The sequence below is a fragment of the Lagopus leucura genome, unplaced genomic scaffold (genome assembly GCF_019238085.1).
Source record: "Lagopus leucura isolate 7727_CA_CO unplaced genomic scaffold, USGS_WTPT01 Super-Scaffold_100012, whole genome shotgun sequence".
In the NCBI taxonomy this organism is placed as follows: Eukaryota; Metazoa; Chordata; class Aves; order Galliformes; family Phasianidae; genus Lagopus; species Lagopus leucura.
Window position 1 is genome coordinate 3,122,378 of NW_024962267.1, and position 17,497 is coordinate 3,139,874.

At 39.3% G+C, this 17,497-nt stretch overlaps 1 protein-coding gene across 5 annotated transcripts in view; it reads right to left on the minus strand.

The window, feature by feature from the left end:
- ABCB11 (ATP binding cassette subfamily B member 11) overlaps positions 1 to 17,497 on the minus strand; it is a 44,644-nt gene that overhangs the window by 11,364 nt on the left and 15,783 nt on the right. For 4 of the 5 annotated variants that reach the window (XM_042874772.1, XM_042874771.1, XM_042874774.1 and 1 more), the window contains 12 exons: positions 17,094 to 17,265; positions 14,771 to 14,895; positions 14,104 to 14,278; positions 11,759 to 11,872; positions 9,569 to 9,679; positions 8,509 to 8,634; positions 6,988 to 7,191; positions 6,158 to 6,328; positions 5,304 to 5,505; positions 4,508 to 4,586; positions 3,464 to 3,596; positions 1,801 to 1,962 (listed from right to left, as the gene is read on the minus strand). In XM_042874772.1, the coding sequence (XP_042730706.1) occupies positions 1,801 to 1,962; positions 3,464 to 3,596; positions 4,508 to 4,586; positions 5,304 to 5,505; positions 6,158 to 6,328; positions 6,988 to 7,191; positions 8,509 to 8,634; positions 9,569 to 9,679; positions 11,759 to 11,872; positions 14,104 to 14,278; positions 14,771 to 14,895; positions 17,094 to 17,265 (1,774 nt within the window). The remainder of the gene's footprint in view (positions 1 to 1,800; positions 1,963 to 3,463; positions 3,597 to 4,507; positions 4,587 to 5,303; positions 5,506 to 6,157; positions 6,329 to 6,987; positions 7,192 to 8,508; positions 8,635 to 9,568; positions 9,680 to 11,758; positions 11,873 to 14,103; positions 14,279 to 14,770; positions 14,896 to 17,093; positions 17,266 to 17,497) is intronic. The other variant, XM_042874773.1, reaches the window with a different exon arrangement.

The following is a 17,497-nucleotide window of genomic DNA, read 5'->3' on the forward strand; positions in this document are numbered from 1 at the left end:
ACTGATTGCAGACTATACAAAGCAGTGCTCCCCTGCTCTCTAGTGAACCTTAGCGGATTATCAGGGACAGGAACGTCTCCTGCTCTGCCCCTTCCTGGCAGGGGTAGACCTGCCAAAGCAAAAGGTCATTCATTTTTTCCATAGACTGTTGACTTATTAGGAGCATTTTCTCAGCCCTTTTCTAATCAATAGCTCAGAAGCTGGAGCATTCATTCACTTCTTTCCTGCCTGAAAGGATTTAATCCTCTAGTCCCTAGGTGTGTTTCTACCCTTTGTATCATACATTCTTTGCACCCAAAGATACTTAATATGACCTAGATGAATAAGTGGGGATTACAACACAAGTTTTGCCCTATCTCAGATTATTACCTAAACCCCAAAACTATATTAGTATTCCCATTTTCTTCCCAGCAAATGTGTCATTAGTTTACCCAGTAAGAAACAGCATAAATCCTCCTGATTATTGAAAGTTTAGGGCACTTACCTGGGCACCAGTTAGAGCAGTACTGAATTTCCTTAGGCAGCCCTCCAGTTTCCAACTAACTTGACAAAGGTTTTCCCCAAAAAACTATTTTACAAAAGGAGCAAGCATCCTCTCTACTCCAACAAGTTTTTGAAAGAAAAGTCACAGCTGAACTCTTAAAAAGTTTCAGGTGAGACTGTAGAATGTGATGGTAATGCATCCCTTAGCATATGACAAGGTGTCATGGTTCTATGTTTTTTGTTTGTTTGTTTGTTTGTTTTTATTTTGGGTTTCAGTATTCCACATCAAAACATCATGTAATGTACGGGGTATTAAAGTGTTAATGCCCAATCCCAGGTATACCTATCCCTGTACATTACAGCAGTCACGGGATCTGGCCCTTCCAGGTGGGGGGGGGCGCTCTCTTGCTGCCTTGCAGTGGGTGCTGGAGGGTGCTTTCCTAGCCGTTCCAAGCTTTTCAGGTTTGAATCGGTCCCGGGAACTCTCTCTCTCTCATCTTGTCTGATTTATTAATCTCAATTTCAATTAAATTGTATATATTATCTTGTATTCCAATATTATAGTAAAATAAGTTTTCCTCCATGGATTGTTGCCGCTGCTCTTTTCCTCCCTTCCTTCCTTCCCATTTTTGTGGGACTGGGGTGGGGGGGAGGGCAGAGGCCTGTCGCCCCTGTCACGGACATAGATTGATCTGGTCAAATCCGTGACACAAGGTTTAAAACACATTCCTGTTTCCTGCTTGTCTTTCAAACTTGTTCATTCAAGTCTGCTTTCTGCTGGCAGGTGTGCAATCTGTTACAACAATTTACCTCTCCCTGGGAATTGTGCAGGGAAAACGCAGCAGAGACGGATGTTCCAGAAATGAAATATGTGAAGAAAAATGTGAGGTATTTTTTGGGTATGATCCAAGGCTTTCCTAAAAGCCTGGCCAAGACTTTAGAATAAAATTTTGCATGGAGGGACCTCTGCACATCTCCCTCCTCACTGTATCTGGATCTGAGGTATATCTTGTTTAATTTAAAATAAACTGCACATGTGCAGTAACGTGCTCCCAACAGTTCATGGAAAGCAAGGAAGACAGATGATGAAGCACACATGAAAAACACTAATAAACCTGCTCCTTCAAGAGAAAGCCCAAATGATAGCAGAATGGCAGTTGCATATCTCTACCAAATAACTTTTCATAGATAAGGAGGCTAACTCCGTTTACTTGACAGGACCTAAAGATTTGCCCAAAACATGCCAAGCACTGTGCTGCAGGGTCCTACATTCTGCTTAAGCACTCCAATACACTTTCAGATGTCAGCTTAACATACCCCAAGAATCTGACTGAATAGCAAAGCGTAGAGTGGGCTGAGCGCTCCATTCACAGCTGCTCCCAGAGATCCTATCACCATGTATGGCCATTCAGAGGCATTATATTTCAAAATCCGGGCAAATGGGACAGGTTTGACATCTTCCTGCTCCTCAACAAGTTCCTGAAAAAAAGATTGGATTTATGAAATAAATGCATTATCCTGGTGATGCTCTCCATATGGCAGTGAGATACAATAATTAGTAAAATAATTAGCCTAGTCTGTTAAATGGCTGCCTCCAGTACTCAAATAGCTGCTCTAGCATTATATGGGAAGGGGCAACGATGGGCCTTGGCTGCTGACTGGAGCTCTTTCACAGGGCTAGGTATGCCTTGTTCAGCTCAACGGATTCCAAATTAAAAGGTTAATTATGAGCAGACTTTCTGCTACTGAAATTCAGACTGTTCCCATTTTGCTGCTTCCAGATGATGTACGATGTACAATTGGAGCTCAGTATCAAAACTTAAGCTTTTCCCTCACAAGGGCCTTTTAATCTCTCCTGGAATGTTCTTAAATATTATTTTTAAGCATTATGGGTGGACACACTGATCAGGCTCTGCATCAAATTAATAGGTATGCAATAGAACTAGAACAAAAGAGACCTCAGACAGATATCTAGAGTCAAGTTTTATACATGCTAATTATGTCTCCTTTTTGTGAAACATCCTCAGGCTACAGACAGAATTCCCATAATTACTCCCAATAACAGCAGAACATTCATCATCAAATTACAACTTACCCTGCAGTTTGATTGTGCAGTTTTTCTGTAACACTCAGTGTGATGAGCCCTGTTCACCTCCCTCAGTTCACAAGGCTGGAAATGCCCAGACAAAACTGACCCTGTAAAGACCTATCTGCTGGAAATGTGCGAGGGTGAATGAGTGGGAACATTTTGTTTTTCTCTTCCTTCTAAGCCAGTGCCAGAGTGACAGCACTGAAGCTCTCTTTTTAGCCACAGAACAGGCCCAACAATAGCAATAACAGTGACTTCAAACTGCTGCTTTCTGCACTAAACAACTGAGGCCCTGCAAATTGGTGCAGGGAGTTTTTTAAACATTTCAGAAACTCACTGTGTGTATTCCTGAAGAACTGGTTCTATTCTACATAACTTTAATGCATGCCATCTTTATTTTCTACTCCACTTAACTGCACAAGGCACTGCCACTGAATGAATTCTGGGCAAGACTGCAATGAGGGTCTCTTTTGACTCACACGCTTCCAAATGATGTTGAGAGGAAAAGGAACTCACTGCATTAAATGAGAAGCAACAGCATTTCTATTGCTAAGTGGCTACACTTCACTGATAACATTTTGCTTTTTGTTGGTAAGTCAGCTTTTCTGAATATGTCTTTTTCAACTTAATCTACAGCCCATTTAACAATTCACAAAAGCTCCTAGTCTGCAAGAAATTTTATCTGGACCAATCAACATAAGGACCATCAAAATGCAGCCTAGAAGATACAGAGGATAAGACCTGAAGCTGTGACTTCAGGTATAAGAAAGCGTCGATCCAAAAAGTCATATCTGCCTGTAACAGAGGCACATATCTGTAGGTTCCCATTACCAAGTAATATAAAAGATATCCCTTTTGGTTGCAATTTAATAATGAAGTATTAGGCTTAACCTTTTTTGCTTGTCCATCATCTTCCTCATAAGACTTAAGATACACAGACTCTGCCTGATCTCCTACAATGGATAATGGAGGGTCAGGAACCACATTAGAGAGCTGAGATCTAGACCGCTGCCGAAGTGAAGCTCTGTGAAAGAGGACAAATATGGTCAGTTACTCACAGCTCAGTAACACGATTCTTGCTTTCAAAGCAAATGTAGTTTTCATAACAACATCAGGATTCACTGACGCAACTTACGGGAATCCCACTGACTTTTTTCTTATTCCATGCTGTCTCAACGTTTGAGACGAAACTATCTCAGTGGGAATAAATACTATTCAAAAACCTACTCTGCTCAGACACTGTCTTATACGTGACCTTCACTGTCCAAGATCATGCTATATCCTACTCTGTTCGCAAACACTGTTAAGACACCAAGTCATTTCACCATTATTACTATCAAGTAATACAGTCCAGAAACAATCCACCACTCCCTGATGAAACGTGACCCTACAATGTAGGAGATGTATTCACTTGAATGTCTAACACAAGCTTGCCTGAAAGAAGTAATTAACATCTAGGTATAAGATAGTCTGGCTTGTAAAATGCTTTCATTTTTACCAAGAAAAAGCCATAATATAAATGTCCTCATATGTTGCATTGATTTTTCAAGTAATTACACAGCAAGTCTTTTTTTTTTTTTTTTCAAGTGAAGTGACTGAAAGTGCATTAGGTAAAATAAATACATGGCTGCATTATTGTAATATTAAAAATGGAACATCGAAACAGAAAGCCAAAACTGACAAGGGAAAGGTACTTTGTCTAGAAAGTGGAATAAAAAATGTCTATTTATCCATGGGCTTTCAATCATTAACAGATTACCCAAGCCCTTTCTTTCCAAGTTGACTTTGTCTTAGTAAAACGATTGCAGCCCCTTCACCCCTTATTAACCAACATGCAACCCAGCAAATAATTACTGCTATTAGGATTTTTGAATGGTGGAAAAAATATAGACAGATCTGAAAACATACTGAGACTTAGTGACTTTTAAGACTCACCGCAAACTGGCACGATAGCTTCCTCTTCTGAATGACTGGACTTCCTCAAGATTTGGCTCAACCACTTTATTTTCTGCTGCTTTAGAATACAGCACATACAGTTCTTCAGTTTGTGCTAAATTTGCATACAACCTAACTCCTATTTAAAAAGTGCAATCTCCAAATTGTAACTGAAATACTTTGTAGAAAGTGAGGAATATAATACAGTGTTGATGCTCGACCTGCATATACCGTGAATTTTATATCTGCAGTATACCTCATGAAGATAATTAAATATTGGGCTGTCTCACTTGAGTTGTGACTCCTGAAGGCTATTGCCCTATTTCAGTACTGCGATTGCTCTCTTCTTTTAAGACAATCATCACCAAGATATGATGTTTACAAAATTAAAACAAGTCATTCTCTTAGACCTTCATTTCCAAAAGCTTTGATTCAAATTTGCTTCCAGTAAAATAAATAGAGTGATTTCAGCATAGTCTGTAATTTTCTTGCATTGCAAATGCAGCACGTCTGGACTGTCAGCACAAAATCAAGATATAAAATGGCAGGGTATTGCAGGTCAGGATTATTGTTTCAGGGCAGATCTGTATCAGGAAGGCAATTCAGTGCATATGCCTTAAAAACTTTAGATAGAGCTGTCAATGTATTATTTTGATGAATGCTAAATTTCAGCCATAAAAATATCCAGGGAGAGTGGGAAAAACAACTAGACGCTATGAAAAAATAACAGTAATCTACATTCTCTGGAATTGTATATAGTTTTATATAGTTTTATAAGAGAAAGCAAGACACTTACATCCTGTTGCTGCTCTAGCAAGTGCTGTCTCTCCTTTGCTTTGCAAGGTCACCAACATGAAATAAACCCCTTTTCTCTTCAAGAGTTCTTCATGAGTTCCTCTCTCCACAGCCCTTCCGTGCTCGAACCCAATGATGACATCAGCAGCTTTGACAGCAGACAGGCGGTGAGCTATCGAGATTGCTGTGCGGCCAAGGTGAGCCTGACAGGAAACAAAACCAGCCCCAGTGCCAGGAGAGCAAAGGGAAACCAATTGGAACCAATGCTATATAAACTACAGTTTCCCCAAACCGAAAGGAGTCTTTCAAGTGGTTTTATCTGACTCTGGCTTGAATTCTATCCACAGTCCATGTATTACCCATCAAAAAGGAGACAAAACCAGACATCTGCAAAGTCCACAGCTTATAGTGGGCCTCTGTGCTGCAAAAATTTAGTTGTAATCAGACAAGTGTTACACACAATAGAGAAAAGTGTCCTTCTTGACAGGGATGCAGCTGGCAAAATTTTGACAGTCCTTAGCATCTTATTACTTACTTCATGCCAAAAGCCATAAGGAGTTTATTGTTGGACCAAGAAAACATGGACCAGATCATAATTTACACTGAACAAGATGGAGCCTAGACAATCTCCCAGGACAAGCAGCTATCTCTGGACAACAGGAACTACTTATCCCTGCCAACGTCCCATTGTAACGTTCATGTCTTGTTAATAATGCAAAAATTCTAGTGCTGCATATAAAAGCTATCGTTAAAAGCTTTTCACTACATTGTCAAAATTCATCAGCACTGTCTGCAAAATGCATTCAAAATAATTTCCGCTCTTATAGGTATGATTTATGCTATAATATAGCAGACCTTTTGAAGTGCTTCCTGGACAACTGCTTCACTTTCATTATCAAGTGCTGAAGTAGCCATATCCAGTAGCAGGATTTTAGGGTTTCTCACAAGGGCTCGAGCAATAGCTATCCTCTGCTTTTGACCTCCGCTCATCTGACTTCCACCCTCTCCAACATGAGTGTCAAATTTCTGGGAAAAGAAAAAAAAAACACTGCATAACAAAGTCTTCTATTAAGAATCAATAAACATTGTCAGACTTGTCCTAAGAGAAAATATAAAAATCTTCCATTTTTGAAACAGAAAAAATCTCACTAGTATATCAGACAAACACAAAATAACATTATTCATAATGAATAATATTGTTTTGCCTGAACTGGGGTACCAACCCCCAAATCAAAAGCATGTATTGATAAAAAAGTAAAACGTTCTGGTTGTGCTCAGAACAACTATATCAGCAAGAGCTGCAATGGAGAGGAAACATCTGCTCACTCTCCATCAGATGACTCACTAACCAACTTGCCACGAAGCTGGACATGTCTGCTGATGGCATGTGACTCAAGAACACTGTCTCTCTGATCATGATCATATGCTAATAGTACCAGGCTCAGCTAGAGAATTAGATGAACACACAGCCTAGGGTCAAGAGAGCCAGTATAAATGTATAATCATGCATTATATTAATTAACTTGGTGAAATCCACGTAGTAAGACCTAATTAACTCTCATATAAGAGAGCAGGTTGCTGCCTACTCTCCCTTTTAATCTGCCTTTCACAGATGGTTGTATTGAGGGGAAGGAGAAAGGATTCTTCTATTTTACGTCAAGTTTTACTTTCAAGGCACAGTATACCTGTGGCAAGTCCATGATGAACTTGTAAGCATTGGCCTGTTTGGCTGCTCTGATTATGTCTTCCATGGTAGCATCATCCCGACCATAGCGAATATTCTCTGCAATCGTGGTAGCAAACAGCACTGGCTCTTGCTCAACAACACCAATCTGTGAGCGCAGCCACTGGATATTAAGGGAACGAATGTCATGGCCATCCAGAGTAATCTGCAGAATCCAAATAAAGCAAAGGCAAGCAAATAAAATAAAATTGAGGGACATATTCCCTTCAGTTCAGAGACAAAGAAACACAATAAGAATAAAAGACCCGTGGTGCTGTTTTTCTATGCCCAGTATAAAAAATGTCTTTCATACTTGAAAAGCTGCAGTGCAGTGGCAGAAGTGTTTGATAGTTCTTGTGCCTAGGACTTGTGCCCTTTATTTATTTCCCTGTATCTCACTTTTCTTGATCTCACAAATAAAACCAAGTGGAAAGTACTCATCAAAATCACTCTCTTTAAAAGGACTAACTAATTTGAACATACACAGATAAAGCTTTTCATCAGTAAATCTGAATTAAAAGCTCCATGGAATGCAAGGCAGAAAAATCATCCATCCTCATCCTCCACCATCTCCCTGCAGACACTTTTTAAGACAGGTGTTATTCTGAGGGGGAGGGATTTCTATTTTCTAGATCAATCTACTCCCAGAGCCCCAGAAGATGTCCATGCACCTTATTTTCTAGTCCCTCCCTCTCATTTATGGAAAAGAATACTTTTAGACAAATTTATTCCATTGTTTCTGTGCTGGGGAGGAAACTAATGATGAGAGACCTTATTGTAAAACACAGCAAGCAAAATTTTACAAAAATATTCCTAAGAAAAATAAAGGTTTTAGTGAGCAGTGCCACTGTATTTTCCATACATTTCCTTGTCCCCATTAGGTTATACAGTGACACATTCTTTATGAATATTGAAACTTTAGTCTTTTGGCATGAACAACACAAGAAGAAATCACAGAAATCATAGAACACGCTAATGAATCTGAGCTCTATATACATGAGATTGGCACACTATGCTACATTAAATTGGTTCTTTTTCTCTTACACACTTAAATACAGGTAACTACGTATGTGATTTGTGCCATTTAGGGAAATAAAAACAGAATGGAGCCTATTAACAAATGTAGCTCATATTCTTAGCCAATCCATTATTAAATGGTAATGACACATGCAGAAGCACATTGGAAGTACTGTCCAATAATGATTAAATGTTCAATACTGTGTTTCCCAGAACATAAGATGGATTATCTATAGGTACTGTTTTCATTCAAGTTAGCATTGAATTTTTATTTCACCCTAACGGTCTTTTTCTTTCACATAATTACTCTTGATGATATTTATTCAGCACCCCCTTTCAGTCTTTTTTTTTTTTTTTTTTTTTTGAATGATCAAAATAAACATTAGGAGTCTTCCTTTCCCTCTCAGAGAAGAAACTCTTTCAAGTCCCAATAATACAAGAACCCCTGCCAGAATGAGACACTCACCATGCCATCAGTAGGGTCATAAAAACGCTGGATGAGCTGTATTATTGTACTCTTTCCAGCTCCACTAGCTCCAACAAAAGCTGTTGTCTCCCCTGTTTTAATAACTATGCTAAGGTTGTCCAAAATCTGGAGATAAAAAAGAAAGAAAAAGAATCCATCCATTCTGACTCTCATAGCAATATAGCCAAGCAGCAGGAGGAAATCCACACAATGTTCTTTATTTGAAAATGCAGATTCTAAGCAAATGTACAAAATTAAAAAACAAAAAAACTAAGAAGAAAAACAAAACTAAGTATATTTACATTGTTTGAAGACCTTATAAATACAGACTGCTGGTTTCTATGACAGGCATCACATTTTGATCTTTGTTTGTTCTTGCTGTTCATCAATAAGAACTAGTCAATACCACTGGAGAGCCTGGCAATAAATCCACTTTAAGGAAGAGTCTATATGAATTAAGAATGCCTGTCCAAGGACAAATGTTAAGAATATAGAAGTGAAATTATACAGAATATTCCAGTAATTCACATGCTTCTGGGTCTACCCAATATTATGCTTTTTTCTTTCTTTCTTTCTTTCTTTCTTTCTTTTTTTTTTTTTTTTTTTTGGAGGATTTGTCAATTCAAACACAGCAGCAAAGAAATAGTGGGGTGTACAGCCAGGGTTCCTGTACCTTTTCTCAGATGCTAACTGTCATATAATGCATTCCTGGGGTAATGGAAGATTTCTATAAAATCTCCTTACTCTGTCCAGCTGACTACTTTGTGCCCTATTATAGCCAATGTTGATACATGTGCATAAAACAATGTGCAGATAAAATTGTCCAAAACCAGCAAGTTCATGTTCTGCAGCAAGGAATATATATGACAATAGATATTTCAGAATGGTAAAACAAACAATGGTAAATAGAGGAACACAACTGATAGATAAATTACTTAGTTTACTTTTAAACAGGGAGTCTAAAATTGCAGAAAGAGAACCCTACTGAAAATCTAGAAGCTGCTGGCAGGTTATTTTGTTTTCAGTAAATGCATTCACAAAAGGGATGATAAATAATTACCTTTACATCAGGTCTGGAGGGATAATGGAATGTTACGTTATGAAATTCAATTTCACCTCTTACTTTATCCAGCTTGTAGCCTTCTTCAGACATGCTGTCAATTGTGGGTTTCTAGGGTAAAATTTATTGTGTTATTTACTTGTTCCTGAACAGCCAACACTGTTGCAGTAGTAGATAAATGTTTTCAACACCGTACAAAGCCAGAACATCTCTGAAAAGCAGTTGGTTGAATTGAGCTAGCAGCAGAATCCGCCCCAGGGCTAGCAGGTAAGGGACATGATGTTAAAGGCTAAAATAACCAGGGAATTGTCCCCACTAAGTAGTGCAGGCAAGATGAATGCACCCTCTTTACTGCATTTACAAAGCCTACCACTCAGCTTATTTTTCCCGGAACAGAATAGCTGCATGAATTAAGCATTTTAACTAAGTCAACTCAGGCAGCGCCTTGGGACTGAAATGACAGTACTTTGCACGTATAAACTCTCTCTTAAACCACTGAGGAAACAATAACTTGCTGAAATACTGCACACTTCGTCATTTTGCATTTCAAACGTTCATCCCTGAGTGCCCCATCCTAGGAGAAGGAATCCTGAAGCTTTTCCATGACTTGCTTTGGGTCACATATACTTTTGGCCAGGCTCAGATGTTGTGGACTGACTGTACAACATGAGCAGAAAAGTAAGAGAAATTTGAGGAATCCCAAAGAAATCATTTTTTCTAAGGATAGCTTTACAAGGAAATTTATAGAAAATCTTAACCACAGAATAAAGAAAATTCAATAAAACTATGATTAAAACTATAATAATATCTGTATTTGATAACGGATAAACACTTTTTTTTAAATGGAGCCTAGCAGATAGAAGAGAATTTTAATATTAGAAATGTGTATGTTCTAAGATGTTAAGAGTGGCCAAAAGCTTTCTTTTATTAATACATTCTACTTAAATTCTGATATTAAGCTATGAAGAAAAGAGTTTCACTGACCCTGCAAATGAGAACATCAGTATGATCACACTGAAGTTAAGTGCCAGAGAGAACATTCATCACTGCAGAGGTGAGATGTTAGTATCCAGTTACAATCTACAAATGCAGCAAGCAGATGATCTAATTTATCACCCTTCTCTAGATGAGAAAAAAATCTCATTTCTGTTTTCTTTTTACCCTGCAGTTATCTGACTATCTTGAATGTTGCGATTAATCCTTACTGTTGCACATCTTCTGTGCTTTCAATTTTTTTCTCTAAAAAACACTTCTTATTCATCTCTTTTTCAATTATCTTAAAGGAAAATCTTTAGATAATTAAGTGCATCTATAAGACACATGCATTATCATTATTATAGAACACTGAAAGGTTACAAAAAAGTCCATCAGTGTTACCATAGTTATTTTAGCCTTCTTTATATACATTTACGTGATCTGTAAAAGACAGGCAGCATTTTAATGTGTTTACACACTTTCAGCACAATAACTCCCATCAATGACCAGATACATTAAGTACCATTAAGAAATCTACAGTTTTGCCAGCCACTAAATAAATGCAGATACAGAAAGGAATCTTTATGAATAAACACTGGCAGCTCTCAGACCTTTCTGACATAGAAATGTAGCTACGTATGTGATACATACAATCATACATTACATCTTCAAATGTACAGATATGTATTTCAAATACACATCCGTGCAGAGAATACTGCAATTAACTTTTTTGAATGCTGTGAGACCTCTGCCTGTGCTCACTGGGTGCCATTTTAATTTTGGATAGCTCTAGGATGGGTGACCCAGAGTGACAGAGACTCCTACTGGCAAATGCCAACAGGATCACATTTCACACTATGTGGTGACAGTGAGGTAGGTACCTGCTGAAAATCTGACTGTAAGGCAACTGTTGCTTCCTGCCTGTACACTTTTTGTGCTCCAGCACCGATCAATAACTGTGTGCAAGGAGGTATGGAAGTAAGAAACAGCAGTAGCTGAGGTAAAGCTTCATATCTCAGAAACAGGACAGTTAAGGAATCTGTTCAACACCCTCTCTAAGTATGTGTGCACGCCAATCAACCTTTCTATCCCACATCTAATTTTTCTTTAATTGCTCTCATTTTTCCTAGTCCACACTGCAGACAAACTACTTCTATTTGAGACTTACTTATTTTTCTTTCCACCAGTGACACAGCTTAGAAATGTATTACTTACTCTATCTATTGTCTCAAAAATGTTTGCTGCAGCCCCGCGTCCAGTGGCAAAGGCTTCCAGGCAGGGAGATGCTTGACCGAGATTTAAAGCTCCTACTAAAACACCAAAGAAAACCTGTAGAAGTGGAAGAAGAACTTAAGAAAATCTGACATTAGGTTTTTATTACAATCCAGAACTTAGGCAGGCAAATCAAACTAAAATGGATTAATGAGTTCTTGTGCATCAACTGATCTACAGTGATTCACCATGACTATAATTAGCACACAAAAAAAGGCAAACAAATACATCTTAGAATCTCCTTTTAAATACTGGAAGACCACAAAGAGGTCTTCCCACAGACTTCTCTTCTCCAGACTGAACAAGTCCAGCTGCCTCAGCCAGTCTTTGTAGGAGAGGTGCTCAGCCTTCTGAGTATCCTTGTGGCCACTCCTCTGGATTCTCTTCAAAAGCTCCACATCTTTCTTATACTGGGAGTCACAAGGTCTGGACACAGTATTCCAGGTGGGATTTCACAAGGGCAGAGTAGAGGGTGATAACTGCCTCTCCTGTCCTGCTGGCCCCACCCAGTTTGCCTTTTAGGCTGCAAGTGCACACTGCTGGCTCGCATCAATCTTTTCATGCACCCAAGAAGGACCCTCAGCTCCATCTCTGCAAGGCTGCTCTCAGTGAGTTTTTCTCCCTCCCAGTCAGTACACTTATCCAGGATTGCCATGACCAAAGTGCAATACCTTGCTCTTGGCCTTGTTGAATCTCATTACGGCCTCGTGGGCCCCCTTTTCACACCTGTCCAGGTTATAACTCAGCTAGTCTTTTGAATTCAACAGACAGTAGCCAAGATACAAGCAGAAGTTATATAAAACAACGCTACTGTTAAGAAAGAAATAAAATCACACAGGACTCAGTCCTACTTTGAAGCACACTGGTGTTTACTAGACTGGCTGAAATGAAAGAATCTACTGTATAAAGGCTGTACTCTGCAAACATCTATATGGTGGTATGCAGATCATGCTTTAAATTCATACTGCAAAATAACTTCTTAGTGTGGATGAGTCCCAAGGGAAGTAGATTACATGCATGTCAGAATCCATCAAGAACAGGAGAACAGGTTCTGTAGCTTTGATTAGAAGAAAAAGGCAAGGACTTTCTTAGTGTATCTAAAGGCACCAGAATCGTTGATGCACAACACTTTTTTAAGGGACTAGGAAAATAATCTTTAAACATTTTCTACATATATCTCCCTCACTCCAGACCTCCAGGGTATGGTTGAAAACATGAAGTAGAAGAAAGATGACTGGCAAGAAAGAGAAAGGGGAGGATAATAAATAACCTTTCAGTTTACAGCTTCCATTTTTCAGCTACTGGGCAGCTCCCCTCTCTTTGCTATTTTTCATTAGAAAGCACTGAACTATAGTTGTGTACAAGGCAAGGAAATAACTTTTTTACAGCACTATGTTGTATCATCACTGGTGTCAAGAGGAGTTTCAAATGATTTCCTGTGAGGGACATCTTCCTTGAACAGAATGACTCAATTTTACTATGTCCTCAAAATAAATTACCAAGCTTCACTTAACAGGAAGTTTTGCATGTAGGCTGCTGGTGGTAGAGAGCTCTTTTGTTGGGCAATTGGTAGAGAAGAATCAGAAACAGATGTCTGATCAGAACACTCAGGACATATCAAGGTTCAGAAGAAAATTACTCTGGTTCTGGACCAGAGCTTGATACTTGGGCAGCCTTGGTTTTAAGTGAACAACCGAGACATCTATAGATGCTGGCTTTATTGCATTTATGTCATTGATGTGTCAAACAGCAACTGTGCAAAAGACCACCAGGAGATTAATATGCTGCCTTTTTTTTTTTTTTTGGTATTAAAATACAGGAGGCGTAGCTACATGTGTCTTGATAGCGTATGTATTTACAAGTTGCTTATCTATGGCACTGTATGGGAAATCTACAAAAGAAATGGTGCTTCAAAAGACCTGGAACCATGAGAGAGAGGTTAGATTTGATAGAATTTTCTTTGGTTGGGTTCTTTGTTATCACAATGTTTTGACCTTTATCAACAAAATAAAAGCTCTCCTGAGATGGCACTACCATAGAAGCCACATGCCAGCCCACACTATGGGAAAGCTAGTTTCAGGCCATGGCATCAGGCACATTATTCTGATCAGAGCACACTAGGAGGCATTTTAAGTAAATACAGATTTTTAAAAATCTTATTCTGGTATATCATCTACTTTCATGCATATAATGAGTAATGACTTTATTTATAAGTAAACAGATATGAAAATACTACGTCCCAGAATTAATCCTTTAAGAAACAGTCAAGAAAAAAGTTGCATGGGTACCTGTAGAAGAGTGCCGGGTGAATATTCATCATCTTCAAGGACAAGTTTAGAGCCATACCAAAAGGCTAATGCATAACACAGGAAGATTACAAACCACATGTAACCAGTGAATAATCCCATTATTATTCCTTTTCTGATTCCCCAATGTTGAGCATACACTAAATTCTTATCATATCTGTAAAAAGACATAAAAATAAAACAGAATGAAATGAACTTGACAGCAAAATTAATACGAACAAACAGCAAGAAAATGAAATTAAAGTTCTCTTTCCCAATACAACCATTTTTAAAATCATGCTAACATTCCTAATTTACAGCGGGCACAATAAATTGAGGTCTTTGTGGGAGCTATGGTACTCTGTAAATACTATTCTTACTTATCTTGAAAGTACACAAGATTTTCAGATGTGCAGCAAAGTTCAACAATAAGTTCCTACAAAGGAGAATGGCTTGAAGATAGTATTACTTATGTTCTGCTTCACCAATTGCATTATGAACAGATTTTGCATAAGAATGTTACTTGAAAACTAGATTTCTGCAACATAAATGCATATAATTCTCAAAAGTAACAGATGGCTGTTGTTTCAAAACTCTAAGACTAATTGCTACGGTCACGTTTCTACAGGAGAAAGAATGCAGAGATTCTTGACAATTTGTCTGAACAAACCTCTCAACTTCTTTCTTCTCGCCACCAAAAGCAGCTACTGTTCTGATGGATGAGAGCACTTCATCAGCCACAGCCCCAGCTTTTGCATAAGCCTTCAGTTCTCGGCCTGTCAGTTTTGCCACAGCCTGTAAAACCACAGGAAATTACACCTGACCATGATAAGCAGCTCTGACCATCACACAGTGCTGCATGAGGTCACCTCCCCTGTTCCTGCCACTGGACTCACTGCTCATTCAAAAGTTTGTCTTCTAGTGTTAGGACATATATTTCTGTAGCATGCGTTTTGTCTAACAATTATCCCAACAGCTCTGCTTCAAATACCTAGAAAGAGCAGCAGACAACAAATGCCGTCCCTCCCTTCCTCTCTCTCTCTCTCTCTCTTGCTAGCTGCATTTTAACAGATCATAGAATGATCATGCGTGTGTCCATCATGGCAGGAGGGGTAGGATCAGCAGGAAGAGCAGCAGTTTAGCCAGCGTAGCAGAGCTAGCTTCAGGAAGAACAGGTAATGGTACTAATGGGGGAGAAAGAAAATACATGTAGCCCATCACTATGCTTTGTCTCTTGGGCACAGCACCTTAGAGCACACTGGATGCTGAAAGCTTACTTGGGCTCAAAAAGTGCTCACGTTAAATGTAAACATACCATATTAGTTCAAGAATTAAATGTTCCTGGAAATTGTAATGTCATTATTTGCTTTTGTTCTTCAAATACTCTACCCTAAGCATCTGTTAGTCACTTTCTGAGATGAAACCATGCTAAACTGATGTTAAGTCAGTTTTCTTCGTGATAAAAAACTAAAACTTGAGCTAAGGTTCACAAAGAGGAAAGACTTAAGTGTGGGTACGTGAAAGACATGGGGACAGAGAAAGAACTGAAATGGGGAAAATGACAAAGCATAAAGGGAATGAGGTCAGAAATAAATTGCAAATGAAGGAAAGATGCATTCTGGAGTTGATTTTTTTCCCTGCCAGAACATTGCTCTTCCACTTTATACTGAGTCATCATTCACATCATCTTCTTTGCAGCCAGCGGACAGCAAAAGGAAAGCAGGAAGAAACAAAATTTGTCACAGTTAGGCCAGAATGCTGATAGCAAAATGACAGCAACTGTTCCTACGTGGAAGAAGAGAGATAGCTAGACAGGGGGCTGAAGCCAACTGAAGAGCATGAGAATGTGCAGCAGGAGCAGGAACTGCTGAGGAAGGGAAAGGAGATGATAAGGCATAGGATCCTGTGATTCCCCTCTTCCACCTGGCTCCTCTGCACAGTCACAGGGAGGTGCAGGGTGTGGGTGGAGAAGCAGAACCAGAATGACCGGGAGAAGACACAGTAGTTGCCAGGAGTAGGGATATCTTGAGGTGAGTCTGAGCAGCTGTTTTGAACTGTTTTGGAGCTCCAGGACTGGGTCATCTCTAAAACCTTAGGTGGAAAAACTAAGTCTCAAGTCTAATAACCATTTAAATCCAGCATGGAATAATAGACAGATGCTGCAGGCCTGTTCTAATCCCAGCAACCCCACTATCCCTGCACATGCCCCCACAGAAACAATGCTTATGTTCCTGTCTTAGATGCTGGATATTAGATTCTGGGAATGAGAATAAGTGAAGTAGGAGTGAAGCTCCTCCTTAGCACACACACATCACAAAATCATAGAACTGATCAGTTCTGCCATGACCAGAATCTGACTCTCTTGACTTTAAAAGGTACCAGCATTCGCCCTAGCTCTATGGCATGACCTTCCCTGTTCAATGTACCTGTCTTAGTTTCATCTGGGATGTAATTTTTTTCCTCAGTGTCTGGTATGATGCTATGTTTTTGTTCTAGGAGAAAAACACCACACTGGTGTTTGTAGCTGCAGCTAAGCAGTGTTGTACAGAACCAAGGCCATTCTCAGCAAAGGGCCCAAGGAGCTGGGAGAGCACAGAATTAGGACAACAGACTCAAACTGGCCAAAGGGATATTCCATACCATATGACATCAAGTGGAAGGAGTTTCGAATGGTGTGGGAATTCATCTCTCTTCCGCTGCTCAGAGGGTGAGGCGGGCCTCAGTCAGGGGGTGGTGAGCACTGCTTGTGCATCACTTGTTATTTACACTCACATACATATATACAGTCATAATTATTATCCTTTTCCTTTTGTCTATCTTAGTAAATAGTTCAACCTCAACCCACAAGTTCTTTTTTCTTTTTTTTCCCTGATTCTCTCCTCCATCCCACTGGGAAGCAGGAGAGTGAGCAAACAACTGTGTGGTGCTTAACCACCTGCAGGCTTAAAACACAACAGCACCTCATGAGAGTGAACCTCATACTATGCACTTACCAAGCCATAGAGAGCTGCTCCAATCCCAATGAGGGGACTGACTGCAATGATAACCAGAGTCAATTTCCACCCACTGACAAATCCCAGTAGGAATCCAAACACAAAGGTGGTTAAGCGCTGGATGAAGACTGCTACTTGATCAGCAATAGCCTCATTAATTTTGTTAACATCACTGTGAGAGTAGGGGAAAAAAAAATAGAAAGGTCAGTGAGAGTGTATCTGCATATCTTTCCTTTGTATTGCCACATTTTGCTTTCCCTTGCAGAGGGCTTTTCCAAAAAATGCTCAGTTACAGTAAGAAAACCTGGAACCTTTACAATGGCAACCGGCATTTATTTTACACATGAATACTACAGAGAAAATTCTGCCCTTTCCCAGGAAAAGCCATCCTGCCAGCAGTCTCG